Source organism: Sus scrofa, chromosome X (assembly GCF_054392235.1).
Source record: "Sus scrofa isolate SSC_HxYL_T2T_F1_AM1 chromosome X, Sscrofa_HxYL_maternal_Yorkshire_Landrace_v2.0, whole genome shotgun sequence".
Classification (NCBI taxonomy): Eukaryota; Metazoa; Chordata; class Mammalia; order Artiodactyla; family Suidae; genus Sus; species Sus scrofa.
Window position 1 is genome coordinate 27,613,941 of NC_139401.1, and position 16,246 is coordinate 27,630,186.

A 16,246-nucleotide genomic window follows, 5' to 3' on the forward strand; every position below is an offset into this window, starting at 1 on the left:
TTTTTTCTTCTTTTGTCCTACTTCCTCTGTCATAATCCTGAGGTCTTTTGTCAGTTTTTAACAAATTTTCTGTGTAAATAGTTCCACATCTAGATGCATTCTCAATGTATTCGTGGGAGTAGGTGAGCCTCATGTTCTACTCTTCTGCCATCTTCCTCATCTTCCCTGGGACCAGTTTTAAAGGTCAGTTCATGGTGTAAAATTATGTTTGTCTGTAAGGGTGTGAAGCATATTCTTTCTTTGTCTCTATTCAGCCCATCCTTTGATAGTCTTCTCTTTTGGTAATGGAGTAATTCCCTTTAGTTTATTTACACTATACTTAGCTGGAATCCAGTCCCTGGATGGATCTCCTAAAAGCTTGTTTTAGCCCTGCTGGATGCATAGCCTGGCCTACCTCTATCTAATTTCCTCTGCCCATGGGTTAGGGATTTCCCAGAACATCTTGGCATATACTTGCTAGAAGGTTTCCATTATTGTTCTGTTATTGAATTGAGGGCTGATTGACATTGATTATTCACACATTAATATCCCATTAGATTCTTATTTTTTTTTTGTCTTTTTTTTTGCTATTTCTTGGGCCGCTCCTGCAGCATATGGAGGTTCTCAGGCTAGGGGTCTAATCGGAGCTGTAGCTACTGGCCTACGCCAGAGCCACAGCAACGCGGGATCCGAGCCGCGTCTGCAACCTACACCACAGCTCACGGCAATGCTGGATCATTAACCCACTGAGCAAGGGCAGGGACCGAACCCGCAACCCCATGGTTCCCAGTCGGATTCGTTAACTACTGCGCCACGACGGGAACTCCCCATTTTTTTTTAATTACTAAAGATTTTCATTCTCACTTTTGGCATTACTCATTTTCCAAGTTAGTATAGTGTTTTTATTTTTCATTTAATAGGTTTTAGAAGGGAAAGTAAATACTTGGACTCATATCACCATCTCAAAATTGAAATCTAAAGACAATTTCTACTTTTTAAAATTTTGTATCCATATGAAATAATTCCCTTTTACTCCATACACTCTGCCATTCCCTAATCTTTACTGTGCCCAAAAACTTGTAATCGCTCAACATTTTCCCCCAAGTAATAAAATACAAGGAAACTTGCATTTAATAGATCCATAAAATTAGCCAGTATCTGTTTCTCCAACACAGAAGTCAAACAAGTCTGTTCATTGTTTCCCAGAAATCACCATCTCCAAAACTTTAATAGGCTACCCTTCTGTCCTTTTTAACCTGTATAAATATTAAAGAACTGATAAAAATACTTTGGATGCTATTTTAAGAGATGACTCAATGAAGGAGTTGATAAAATGAAGTCTCTTTCATTCATTTGACAATCCAGACCTTGATGGAATTAGGAGGCTCAAATGAGAAGTAAGTTCTTAGTCCTCAAAGCTGTCAAAAGCTTTGAAAAGTACAGAGGACTATAACTTTGTATATACCTAGGGGATATTTAGATAGACACAAAACCTGGAGCTTTGAGGTTTAATAGCATAAACTTATACTAATATTAAGATATACCTGATCATCTGGATGGCCCAAAAAGGAACAAAGACCCCAGAACTCAGAACCAAATTCGTATAAGCTTAGATAAAACTCCACTAGATAAGTCTTATTTCTGTGTGGAAAACAGCTAACACTTCAGTTTTCCTCTAATGTACCTAAAAGTAAGCAAACAAATATAACAAAACACAGGGTTTTTTTTTTTTTTTACAGCCCGTAATATGTAAAGTGCTGGTAGGGCATTACAAAATTATCATTCTTTCCCTCTAGCAAATTTCCCTGGCTCCTCGATGATAAAAACTCTAATGGAGTATGGTAATAAGGTAGTACCCAGGAAATTCCAAATGTACCATACTTTACTGAATCTATAGCATCATCAATTTCAGAAATATTTAAAAGGAAAGTAAATATGGAAATGGTAAAGTGGTATTTATTGGAAGATAATTTCCTAGTTCTGAACTATCACAATGTGGAAAAATGAGTATCTTAGTGAAATACAAGATGTCCCAGTGGTCACCAAGGAGCAATGTTGTGGTCAGAGCCTTCATAATAGCATCCCTGCTTCCTTGTTGAGATCTATTTAACTTTCCACTGAAATAAAGTTGAAACCAGTTGATATTCCTGTACAGACTCATTTTTCTCGAGGTGCTTCTAAATCACTTTGATCTGAACTGAGAGAAATTGGAGTATAAATTTTGTGTAAGATAATATCAAATATCCACTGAACCATTTGGGATTTTTTTTCCCATGGCTGCACCCATGTCATAAGGAATCCCAGGCCAAGGATTGAATCTCACCTGCGGCAACCCAGGATCCTTTAACCTACTGCGTGTGACTGGATATCAAACCTGCACCTCAGCAGAGACCCAAGCCACTGAAGTCAGATTCTTAACCCACTGCATCACAGTGGGAACTCCCACTGAGGATTTCTTTCCAAACAGGATGTAGATATAGTTACAGATGCTATTTAAGAGATGAAGTTAAAAAGTAAAAATAGTATTGCTATACATTTGATTCTGCCATTAAAAGAACATCTGGGAGTCCCCTGTTGGCTCAGAATTTAAATGAAACCCAAGGTACCAAATTTGGAAAAAACACTACATAGTAAGATATAATGTTTGGTAGGTTATAGTACCAGAGGTTTTTTTTTTTTTTTTTGTCTTTTGTCCTTTTTAGCACCACCTCCCTGCCGCCACAGCACATGGAGGTTCCCAGGCTAGAGGTCTAATCAGAGCTGTAGCTGCCAGCCTACACCAGAGCCACAGCAACGCAGGATCTGAGCCATGTCTGTGATCTACACCACAGCTCACGGCAGTGCCAGATCCTTAACCCACTGAGCGAGGCCAGGGATTGAACCCACAACCTCATGGTTCCTAGTCAGATTCATTGCCACTGCGCCACCACGGGAACTCATTGTTATTTTTAATTAGCTTTTGTGTGTGTGGATTTTTTTTTTTTAGTATAGTACACTAATTTACTTTTTCCTACTTTTTTCTTTATTGAGAAATACATGACAGATGTATATATTTAAAGTGTGATGATTTGATAGTGTTGAATGATTGAGGTGGCAGATGCATTAATTGTCTAGCTTTGCTTTTGGTGTGCAAAAGATATACATGACATTATTAAGTTTTACTGTAAGCTGAGGCAAATGAAACATTGATACATGTTTAAAAGTTAAAAATTTTTTGTAAAACAGCAAAACAAGATTATAAAAATAAATTTCAAAAAAATTTATACACATATTAAGTGACAAAATAAAATGTGCTAAGTTTTAATTATTTTAAACCATTCACAGGTTCAATAATTGGTAGTAATGGAAATCAGAAATTGATATTCAAATCAAATAAAAATTAAATGATTGTAATATGAGTGACTTCAAACACTAGTTAATTTAGGGACTTGAGATATCACGTAGAAAATTGTTTCTACAATTTTAAGTAAGTTATGTAGATATTGAGGAGAAACTGGGACTTATTCTTTGCCCAAAATGTCAATAAGCGCAACTGTAATTGTGTGTTATTGCTTCTGAGATGTTTATCTTTGTGTGTGTGTGTGTGTGTGTGTGTGTCTTTTTGCCGTTTCTTGGGCCACTCCCGCGGCCTATGGAGGTTCCCAGGCTAGGGGTCTAATGGGAGCTGTAGCTGCCAGCCTAGGCCAGAGCCACAGCAACTCGGGATCGGAGCCATGTCTGCAACCTACACCACAGCTCACTGCAATGCCAAATCCTTAACCCACTGAGCAAGACCAGGGATCGAACCTGCAAGCTCATGGTTCCTAGTCAGATTCGTTAGCCACTGAGCCACGACGGGAACTCCGGAAGTTTCTCTCTCTTTATTCTTTATATTATCCTTAGGTCTTAACCTCCTGGTCCCTCATTTTATCTTCACCCTTCACTAAGCATTTGTTAAACTCTGTACTGTGATCTTGATTTTTAAAATATTTTAATTTTCTTTTTATTTGTATTGAAAAAAATAATACACATATATCACTGTATAAGTTTAAGGTATATAGCATGATATTTTGATTTACATATATTGTGAAATGATCATCACAACATGTTTAGTTAACATGCATCATCTCATATAGATACAGTAAAAAGAAAAAAAAATTCTCCTTATGATGCGACCTTTTGGGACCTACTCTCTTAACTTTTTTTATTTTTTATCTTCCCACTGGGGATCAAGTTACTCTTACATGTATACATTTTTTCCCCACCCGTGTTGTGTTGCAACATGAGTATCTAGACAAAGTTCTCAATGCTATTCAGCAGGATCTCCTTGTATATCTATTCTAAGTTGTGTCTGAAAAGCCCAAGCTCCCGATCCCTCCCACTCCCTCCCCCTCCCATCAGGCAGCCACAAGTCTTTTCTCCAAGTCCATGATTTTCTTTTCTGAGGAGATGTTCATTTGTGCTGGATATTAGATTCCAGTTATAAGTGATATCATATGGTATTTGTCTTTGTCTTTCTGGCTCATTTCACTCAGGATGAGAGTCTCTAGTTCCATCCATGTTGCTGCAAATGGCATTATGTCGTTCATTTTTATGGCTGAGTAGTATTCCATTGTGTATATATACCACCTCTTCCAAATCCAATCATCTGTCGATGGACATTTGGGTTGTTTCCATGTCCTGGCTATTGTGAATAGTGCTGCAATGAACATGTGGGTGCATGTGTCTCTTTTAAGTAGAGTTTTGTCCGGATATATGCCCAAGAGTGGGATTGTGGGGTCATGTGGAAGTTCTATGTATGGATTTCTAAGGTATCTCCAAACTGTTCTCCATAGTGGCTGTACCAGTTTACATTCCCACCAACAGTGCAGGAGGGTTCCCTTTTCTCCACAGCTCCTCCAGCATTTGTTATTTGTGGATTTATTAATGATGGCCATTCTGACTGGTGTGAGGTGGTATCTCATGGTAGTTTTGATGTGCATTTCTCTTATAATCAGGGGTGTTGACCATTTTTTCATTGGCCATCTGTATATCTTCCTTGGAGAACAGTCTATTCAGGTCTTTTGCCCATTTTTCCATTGATTGATTGGCTTTTTTGCTGTTGGGTTGTATAAGTGGTTTATATATTCTAGAGATTAAGCCCTTGTCGGTTGCATCATTTGACACTATTTTCTCCCATTCTGTACGTTGTCTTTTTGTTTTCTTTTTGGTTTCCTTTGCTGTGCAAAAGGTTTTCAGTTTGATTAGGTCCCATGGGTTTATTTTCGCTCTTATTTCTATTGCTTTGGGAGACTGACCTGAGAAAACACCACATTAACAAAAGAAAAGTCAAAAATCATATGATCATCTCAATAGACTCAGAAAAAGCATTTGACAAAGTCCAACATCCATTCATGATCAAGACCCTCACCAAAATGGGTATAGAGGGAACATTCCTGAACATAATCAAAGCCATTTATGGTAAACCCACAGCAAATATAATACTCAATGGGGAAAAACCGAAAGCCTTCTCACTCAAATCTGGAACAAGACAGGGATGCCCACTCTTACCACTGCTCTTCAACATAGTTTTGGAAGTCCTAGCCACAGCAATTAGACAAACAAAAGAAATAAAAGGCATCCATATAGGAAGAGAAGAGATCAAACTGTCATTGTACGCAGATGACATGATACTATACATAGAAAACCCTAAGGACTCAACCCCAAAACTACTTGAACTGATTAATAAATTCAGCAAAGGAGCAGGATATAAGATTAACATTCAGAAGTCAGTGGCATTTCTGTATACCAGCAATGAAACATTAGAAAAGGAATACAAAAATACGATACCTTTTAAAATTGCACCTCACAAAATCAAATACCTCGGAATACACCTGACCAAGGAGGTGAAAGACTTATATGCCGAGAACTATAAAACTTCAATCAAAGAAATCAAAGAAGATGTAAAGAAATGGAAAGATATTCCATGTTCCTGGGTTGGAAAAATCAATATTGTAAAAATGGCCATCCTACCCAAAGCAATCTACAGATTCAATGCAATCCCTATCAAATGACCCAGGACATTTTTCACAGAACTAGAACAAACAATCCAAACATTTATATGGAACCACAAAAGACCCAGAATCACCAAAGCAATCCTGAGAAACAAAACCCAAGCAGGAGGCATAACTCTCCCAGACTTCAAGAAATACTGCAAAGCCACAGTCATCAAAAGAGTGTGGTACTGGTATCAAAACAGACAGACAGACCAATGGAACAGAATAGGGAACCCAGAAATAAACCCTGACACCTAGGGTCAATTAATCTTTGACAAGGGAGGCAAGAACCTTAAATGGGAAAAAGAACGTCTATTCAGCAAGCATTGCTGGGAAACCTGGACGGCTGCATGCAAAGCAATGAAACTAGAACACACCCTCACACCATGCACAAAAATAAACTCCAAATGGCTGAAAGACTTAAATATACGACAGGACACCATCAAACTCCTAGAAGAGAACATAGGCAAAAGACTCTCTGACATCAACATCATGAATACTTAATTTTGCTATATATCATACAGCAATGTTAGCTATAGTTGTGTTGTACATTATATCCTTACTACTTCTTTATCATGTAACTGGGAGTTTGTACTTTTTGACCACCTACTGCATTTCCTCTTTTAACTCTCCACCACTTATGACCACAAATCTCATCTCTTTTTCAAGAGAGTAGAAGAGTGGATGGTGGTTTCCAGGTGGTTAGGAGAACTTGTGAGATATGATCAAACGGTAGAAACTTAAAACTAGATTATGAATAAGTTAGGAGGATGTAATATACAACATGGTAACTACAGTTAATAATAGTGTAGTGTATACTTGAAACTTTCTAAGAGTAGACCCTAAGTGTTCTAAGCACACACATAAAAATTGGAACTGTGAGGTAATATATGTGTTGATTGATTGTAGCAAATGTTCACAAGGTCTGTATATATTAAATCATGTTGTACACTTTATTAATTTTTTGTTAATTATACCTCAATAAAGCTGGAAAAATTCTTCTGTAGTGCAAATAATTTATTTTCAGGATTTTCTTGGGTTGGTTGATTGGTTATGTCATAATTTTTCTTCTGTCTTCCCCCCCTTTTCAAATTATGCTCCGGTATTACTTTAATTTTTGCAAATTTATCCTAATATTTCATTTCACTTTATCCACAGTACAGTGGGAAGTTCCATGAACAGCATCTGTTTGCTCTTATTTATTTATTTATTTTTTGCTTTTTAGGGCCACACCTGAAGCATATGGAAGTTCCCACGCTAGGGGTCCAATCAGAGCTACAGCTGATGGCCTACACCACAGGCACATCAACCAGGATCCAAGCCACATCTGACCTACACCACGGCTCACAGCAACACCGGATTCTTAACCCACTGAGTGACGCCAGGGATCGAATCTGCATCCTCATGGATACTGATCTGATCATTACCCATGAGCCACAATGGAAACTCCCTCTCTTTGCTCTAGTTTAAGGTATATTATTGATCTTTGTTTCCCAGTATATCTGAGGCCTGCTTGTCTCAGAGTTTCTATATAAGAATGATATACTAAGCAGAATATTAATACTTTTAGAACTGGCGGTGGCCAGAGAAAGGAGGACATAATCTTCTGTGAATTGGTATGGGTAGTGGTGGTATTGAGGGGGTGCAGGGAAGGTAATATTTCAATGCATACAATTTCTGAAGAAACAGAATTTATGGAGTTGTATTATTTTTTGTATTTTTTTTTGTATTATTAGGTCCAAGGAAGGGAGACTTGATATTCTAGAACTTCTATAGATATATTTTATTTTTTTCTTTAACTTTCTTTAACTCAAAAGAGTAAATTAATTTGTAAAATGTCTTGGTCTTCTTTTAATTAGTTCAGCCAATTTTTAGCTCTAAGAACTGTTGTAAGAGGGTATTCTTCAATGCTTTAAATTGTTCCTTCAAATCTAGTGGAGCTTTGGTAACTTTGCTTTAGATAGCATTACCTAATTACTTAGTTTCCCTAAATTCTCATGCCCCATGCTTAATTGGCTTCTCTCCTGAAATTATATTAACTCTTCTCAGCCATTGGAGGTAAACATAGGTGAAATCTGTCAGGAAAATTCTCTGAAATTTGGAAATGGGAAAAGATATTTTAGGGCTTACCTTTCTGTTGTCTGGGCTATTCTGCAGTTCTGTAGGGCAAAGGTTAAATTGTAAATTTCTTACCTGATAGAAATCCAAGTCAAATACTTCTGTCTGTTGGAACAGACAATCCCTAATGGTTTATGGCCCTGTTACACATTAACTAGGTTTGGTTCTAAGCCAAGAATCTGTCTGCCGTTTATTTGGTAAATTGACAATATACCTAATTTTTCAAAAGATCTTTGGGCTATTTGCCTTAGATTTATGATTTTATCTTTTTGAAAATTATACCTGAAACCATTTTGGAGATTTCATTGAGATGCCCCAATAAACTCACCTGGCAGAGCCAAGTAAACTAAACTTTGTCGGCTGGTTAGTTCCAGGCCTGTCTTCTCCTGGCTCCTGGAGTGAATTTCAAATGGCAATAGAACTTCCACTTTGCTGTCTCAATTTTTCCTAAGTTGCTTTCTTTTTCCTTTCTTTCATTTTTGTGTTTTTATATTTGTTTCTGTTTTGTGTTCAGCTGATAAGTTATTTTCTCTTGCTGACAGCAGTAATCAGAGATTTGGTCTTATGGTCTGACCATTTGGTGATAATTAGATGAATGACAGAGATCTATTCTCTGATGTGAGAGAGATGACAGAGAATACAGATTGTTAATCTTTTTTGTTTGTGTTTTCTTGTTTTGTTTTTTGTTTGTTAAGTCAATTAAGAATTTTGTACCAATCAGAAGGAAAAAAATCTCTTTGAGATTTTAACTGGGGAGTTTTGGTGTTTAATGTTGCCCTGTGGCTGAAGTTATGGAAAAGAAGCTATATATGGCTCTCTATGCACCTGTACTTGATGAAAAGACTTTATCTTTCATGATTTCAGTGTGAAATATTTCCCTACTTCTGTGGAGAATTAATAAATTTGATTATTATGTCCCTTAAACTTAAAGGAATTCTATTCTGATATGTTTATAGAGATAAATGAGCTCTTATATAAATGTAATATCCTTCCTTAAAGTCATAGGAAAAAAGGGACTAACTTAATAGCTCTAAATGTGCAATACATTAAAAAATACAGAAATTGCTGACTTAAGAACATTTGAAATCTAAGTTTACAAAATTAAGATGAATCCTTGGACAAATTAGACTGGGTTACTAGTTTGGGCTAAAATAATAAATAGTAACTATCTTTTCCATGAATCAGTCAGTGTGGTTGATAATCTAGGCATTTTGGTTTTCATTTTGGATTTTAGATTTGGGTTTGCTTTCTTTTAAAGTAACAAATTGATATGAATTTCTAGGCTTCTTACATTGGTTTACTGAGCAAATAAGTTATTATTACTCCTAAAAAACATTTACAATTATGAAACATAAAAATTGGTGTTTGGCTAAATTGAATCATTAGTCTGATACATTTTTATATCAAAAGTGATTATGTTTTATAGTGTTTTATTTTAAATATAATTTGTAGATTTGGATTATCATTAAATTAATAGATAATGATTAGATGCTTAGATAATTCTTCAGTAGAATTGAATACTCAAACAATGATTACTCAACGTAATTTTAAGTTTATATGCTTTTACTCATTATTTTTATATGCCTTATGGTGGCTATATCTTTGGGTAATGTTCATTTGGGTAACGTGCATTTAAGCCATTTTACAAAGGTTTAAAAGTGCTTTGTGTGGCTACAGAGAATGAGTCTTCTTAGTCTGCTAAAATATTTGATAGAGAGCTCTCAAATAATAGACCTCTCAGTATTTTTCTATGAAATAGAAATTTTTTTTATTAAAACTTATAATTATTGTGGTTCATTGAGACTACATTAGGAGCAATACTACCAAGATAAATACACTTGAGTATATAAGGTAATGGGAAGTGGGGTTTTTTTAATCAGGAGAAAAAGAGGGTCATTTTGTTTTAAAGGTTTAGTTGTTTCAGAATGTCAAATAGTTTAGTGAATGACAAAATCATAATGGATATGAAAAATTGTAGAAGATTTAAAGAAAGGTAGTTTTTATTCAACTTAGTTTTTAATAATTGAGCATGAAAAGAAACAATTAAATATATTAAAATTTTGCAAAAGTTGGCTCCTTTTAGATGAGGTTACTTATACAAAAAGAAGAGCACTGAAACTTTTACTGCCAGATATATAAATGCCAAACACAACTTATACAACTCAACAGCAAAAAAGCCAACAACCCAATGGAAAAATGGGCAAAAGACCTGAACGGACATTTCTCCAAAGATATACAGATGGCCAGCAAACACATGAAAAAATGCTCAACATCCCTAATTATTAAAGAAATGCATATCAAAACTACCATGAGATACCACCTCACCCCAGTAAGAATGGCCATCATTCCTAAATCCACAAATAACAAATACTGGAGGGGGTGTAGAGAAAAGGGAATCCTCTTGCACTGTTAGTGGGAATATGAGCTGGTACAACCACTATGGAAAACAGTATGGAGATACCTTAGAAAACTATATATAGAACTACCATATGACCCTGCAATCCCTCTCTTGGGCATATATCCGGACAAAACATTCCTTAAAAAAGACACATGCACCTGCATATTCATTGCAGCACTATTCATAATAGCCAAGACATAGAAACAACCCAAATGTCCATCGACAGATGATTGGATTTGGAAGATGTGGTATATATACACAATGGAATACTACTCAGTCATAAAAAAGAACAATGCCATTGGCAGCAACATGGTTGGAGCTATAGACTTTCATCCTGAGTGAAGTAAGTCAGAAAGAGAAAGACAAATGCCATATTCCAGCTTCTATGTGGAATCTAATACATTGCACAAATGAACCTTTCCACAGAAAAGAAAATCATGGACTTGGAGAACAGATTTATGGTAGCCAAGGGGGAGGGGGGGAGGGAGTGGGCTGGATGGGATGCTTGGGGTTAAGAGATGCAGACTATTGCATTAGGAATGGATTAGCAGTGAGATCCTTCTGTGTAGCACTGGGAACTATGTCTGGTCACTTATGAAGGAACATGATAATGTGAGAAAAAAGAATATATACATGTATGTATGACTGGGTCATCATGCTGTACAGTAGAAAATTGACAACACTGTAAACCAGGTATAATGGAAAAAATAATCATTATATAAAAAATTAAAAAAGAAAAAAGTGTACTATGACTTTTCCCTTTATTAAAATGATTAAGGTGTCTTAGTGATCTTAACAGGAGGTACAAAGGTTATTGTTTACCTTCTGGAAATTCCTATCTTACCAAAATATTTTTCTGTTTTGATTATTATTAACAAAACAGCATAGATTCTTCATTTGTCAAAAAAGATAAAGTTACTTACAACTGTGTTACCTTTTCAAGTAATTATTTTAAAATATTTTATTGTCACTTTAATTAAGCAGGTAACCATATATTGTTTCTCAGGCATGTTGAACATCTAAAACAATTGATCGAATCCCTGACAATTCCTTTGATTTTACTTTCCTAAGATAGAAACTAAGTTGAGAAGAAAAAAATAAAACTTCAAGCTTAATATTCACATTAAAAGAGATCTTGTAGATTCTCTGGAAGGCCCTTGGAAAATCAAAAAGATTATTTACTTCATAAAGCAAAAATATACTATAAATAGGTTGAATAGGTCCATGTTAATTAACACTATTGTAAGAATTGTGTGAACAAAATCTTCAAATCAGAAGAAATGCTTGGTCTTCCTAAGGTAAAATTTTTATAGTTAACATGTTATTAATGTAAATATTACAGAGACTATACATTTTATGGGAAGACTTAGAGATTTGTCAGTGCATGTATTGCAATAATGCATTCTTATCCTTAGAGGAACTATTGACTAAATCTTTATAAAATAGTTACTTATTATACCCCAATAGAAAACCATGATATTATTAGCACTGTGATAAATTAACTACAGCCTCTCATCTCATCAAACATTTTTCTGCTCCTAGGCATTTGTCTCAAGTCTCTGGTATAAGCTAGAAGCTAAAATCTGTGCCTTCAACAAAGGACAGTCTTCCAGCCTCTTAGAAAGGATTTTAACAGGTACTCTCAACTATTGATACTTCAAAGGATAGACTTTTGGCTCTAGGCTTCCCATTTTGCCTAGACAACTTTGAATTTATACTATGGAATAAGTCAGGATTTTTAGGAACCTTTTTCGTCCAGAAGCAAATAGACTGCAAAAGTAGATTGCTGGCTTGAGACGATGGAACAAAATTCATCATTTAGGACTGAAGAAATACATCTTATTGTATTTTTTTTGAAATATTGGAATTTTTTTTGTCTTTTTATAGCATCACCCACGGCAAATGGAGGTTCCCAGGCTAGGGGTCGAATCAGAGCTTACACCACAGCCACAGCAACACAGGATCCGAGCTGTGTCTGCAAGCTATACCACAGCTCATGCCAACGCCAGATCATTAACCCACTGAGCAAGGCCAGAGATCAAACCTGCATCCTCATGGATAGCAGTCAGATTTGTTTCCACTGAGCCATGATGGGAACTCCCTGGAATTTTTTTAATATTTTGTTTTTAATGTTAGGTAAGGAAGTCCCATGCTTTTTTTCTTAAGCTACTTCTAACACTCAATTTAGTAGACTATGCTTCTGTAAAGTAAAATGAAATGTTTTAATGTTATTTGATTCTCACTGGCCTCTCACAGTTTAGAAACAAATAGTACTTTTTACTTGAGTGCTCTTACCTTTCATGGTAGTTTTATTTATTGACATGGTTTCAGTAAGAATCTATCCTCCTTTATATCCAGATATATAACTGGAAAAATTGTTCTTGCAATCATGGCCATACCTAGATACATCATATTTGCAAATGAATCTCATCAAATCAGGGGTAATAAACCCAGTCTTAAAGTATTGACTTTATATGTTGTCCAAATGACTACAAAACCATCCCAAGAACACTGACCTGGCTTATAAGGTCCCAATCTCACAGGTGGTAAGAAAGGTCACTTTCTGACAGGTTAGGGACCTTAGAAAATTTTGGGACCATGCCATTTTTTTTTTGGAAAATTCAATCTTTATCCCTCCATGATAAGTTTTTAAAGGTAATTGCATTATTTTCTATTTTGTAAATACAAACTATGGTTGTTTGGAACTACATTGAGAGGATTTCTATCAGGATTCATTTCTCATGCTAGTAGTCTTTTCTTAAATTATGAAAGGATATATCATTTAATAAAATGATTCAGTCTTCCTAAAATTATTTCATCAATTTGGTCAATTTGAAAAATGATGGTCAATATTTTATTGACTACTTTGGTTTTCTATTTCTCACATTTTTTTAGAAACAATGAAGGCTGGCATTTATCATTTTATAATTTTTAAAACCATACTATTTAGGAAATTTTATAAAAAGTAGGTTTACTGTATAAATGTATGTTTTTATTTATAAGTCAAAACACCTTCACTGAAATTAAAAAGGTATAGTCTGGAGGAAAGTCTTTCAGCATTGACGCTATAGAGAATTTGGAAATTGTGACAGATAAGAAAATATACAGAGACAAAAACTCTAAATTATTTGCATGTTTCACTAATTTAGTAGTGGAATTCATCAAGTCATTGCAGAATAAAGAATCATTATAATCAGAAGATTAGGGTTTTTCAAAATCTACAGGCATTTGTTTATAAATGATCTGTGCATTAATGATTCTGAGTTTAATTTTATGTTGGACAAATTTATTTCCATGAATTCTTTTTTTTTTTTTTTGTCTTTTGTCTTTTTGTTGTTGTTGTTGTTGTTGTTATTGTTGCTATTTCTTGGGCCGCTCCCGCGGCATATGGAGGTTCCCAGGCTAGGGGTTGAATTGGAGCTGTAGCCACTGGCCTACGCCAGAGCCACAGCAATGCAGGATCCGAGCTGCGTCTGCAACCTACACCACAGCTCACGGCAACGCCGGATCGTTAACCCACTTAGCAAGGGCAGGGACCGAACCCGCAACCTCATGGTTCCTAGTCGGATTCGTTAACCACTGCGCCACGACGGGAACCCCCATGAATTCTTTAAATAACTCTTGTTATCAGTAGGAAAGAGTGTTTTGGATTTTTTGAAACTTTATTACCACACAGATATTTTTTTTAATGTTCCCATTTAAGCATAGAATTATAGAATTATTAAAGTATAAGCAACATATCCTTTAATGTATACATTGTCAAGCTCACTAGTTAATTCTCCTTTCCTAGGTAAAATGTTTCAGTCAACTCCTTTAATTTCGATTAAAATACATTTTCCTACCAAAGTATTTTTCATTAGTTGTATTATACTACCTGCCTTCCAATTAAAGAGCCTAAAAAGTCCAAAGAGAATCTTTTTGCCAAAATTTCTCTCAATTACCACATTTACAAGCAACTAAAATGAATTTTCCCATTGTTTTGTGTCCGTGAATTAAATCACATTTAACAAACTCACATTTGTTTCATAAAATGGCAGTTTTACAACCCATAGTTTGATAAGTTTCTAGATATTTATGGAAGTCAAAAAGTCTCTATTCCTAAAAACATATACATATAAAATTTGTATATGTAACATTTCTGGGTTTGGTCATAAAATGTAACAGTATCTTCCATTCAAGTAATTTAAGTCCCATATTTCTTGAGATTTCAAATATATTTGAAATATATTTCAGTGTTTTGTACCTCTATGGAATTGTTGGTTGCAGTGCCACCAATACTAAGCACCAGTGTAAATATAGCTTTCAGTAAAAGCTGCATGCAGAGCAACATTTCTTGGCACACTGTCATATTTTGCAAACAGAATTTGAGACAAGTACCAGTGTCGTTAATGGAAACAATGGCCAGGGTGTTTAATGTATTCTTTGTATGATATTTTCAGAGCAAAAGATAGTATAGTGTAGTGCATGAGTATATGGTCTGTGGATTCATACTGTCTGAGTTCTGGTCCCACTGGGGGGAGAAGGATCAAACCAAAAATATTTGCTACCACTACTCACTTAGACTAGTCATGTGAGACCAGGGAACTGATATTCTTCATAATTCATAAAAGCATTTGGGATGTTAAACTAATTATTTGAAACACAGGCTTGTAGTTTATATAAATATATTAACATTTGTATACATTAAGTATACAATGTTATTGTATACTTTTCACCAGTGGAATATTGTTTATTAGAAACAAATCAAAAATCACTTTTATCAACAGTTTGTGTGTTTACACTATTATAATGTTATATACACATATTTCATATTTTTACTTTTGCTTTTATTCATTTAGATTGATTTCTGCTCTGCCTGTTGACTAAGGCTACTCTGACATTAGAAAGTCATTTCATGGCCTTTTATAATATTCCTTCCTCTAAATAATATCCAAATAATGGTTGACTATCAAAACTGCCCTACTGAGGTGATATGTAGATGTGCAGATATTCTAGTGTAAAAACATTTCTCATTTTTTCCCCTTAGGATGGAGTGCTGGAAATGAAATAAATGAGATTTAGATAATTCTTTTGTTTTTCTCCCACCCACCACCCCCTGCTGTTGGCAAGCACCCATTAGTATCTTTGAGCTTGGGTTTTTTTTTCCCATAAATTCCACATATAAAACATAATGGTATTTATCTTTTTTCTGCCTGAGTTACTTAGCATAATCCCCTCAATGTCCATCTATGTTGTCACAAATGGCAAGTTTCATTCTTTTTTATGGCTGAATAATTTTCCATTGTGTGTGTGTGTGTGCGCGTGTGTGTAAAATCTCATAATTTCTTTATCCGTTCACCCATCGGTCACTCAGATTGTTTCTATATCTTGGCTATTATGAACAATGCTACAATGAATATGAGGGCATAGCGATCTTTTAGAGTTAGTGTTTTTATTTCTTTGGAATAAATACTCCAAAGTGGAATTGCTGGATCATATGGTAGTGCTATTTTTCTGTGAGGAACCTCCATACTGTTTTCCACAGCAGCTTCACCAGTGGGTGCCAAAACTGAAGCCTGATGCTCAGGCTGCAGCCTAGATTAGCTAATAGGCCTTTTTCAGGGAAGGACAGCTCTTGTATCTTTTTCCTCTTGTGCCCTGAGGGCAGTAGCTGTTTTAAGAACTCTTTCTCCATTGGTTGCAGTCCTACTGGACCCACAAGTGTAAGTCCCATGAGTGTAAGCCCCACCAGAGCCAG

The 16,246-nt window shown here is 35.4% G+C and overlaps 1 protein-coding gene across 2 annotated transcripts in view; it reads left to right on the top strand.

The window, feature by feature from the left end:
* Window positions 1-16,246, top strand: part of LOC146394521 (uncharacterized) — a 159,656-nt gene that overhangs the window by 130,194 nt on the left and 13,216 nt on the right. Inside the window, exon 9 of one of the 2 annotated variants that reach the window (XM_085008496.1) lies at window positions 12,052-12,145. The exons of the other annotated variant lie outside the window; for it this stretch is intronic. Within the exon in view, the coding sequence (XP_084864622.1) occupies window positions 12,052-12,077 (26 nt within the window). The 3' untranslated portion in view covers window positions 12,078-12,145. The remainder of the gene's footprint in view (window positions 1-12,051; window positions 12,146-16,246) is intronic. 2 annotated transcript variants of the gene reach the window in all.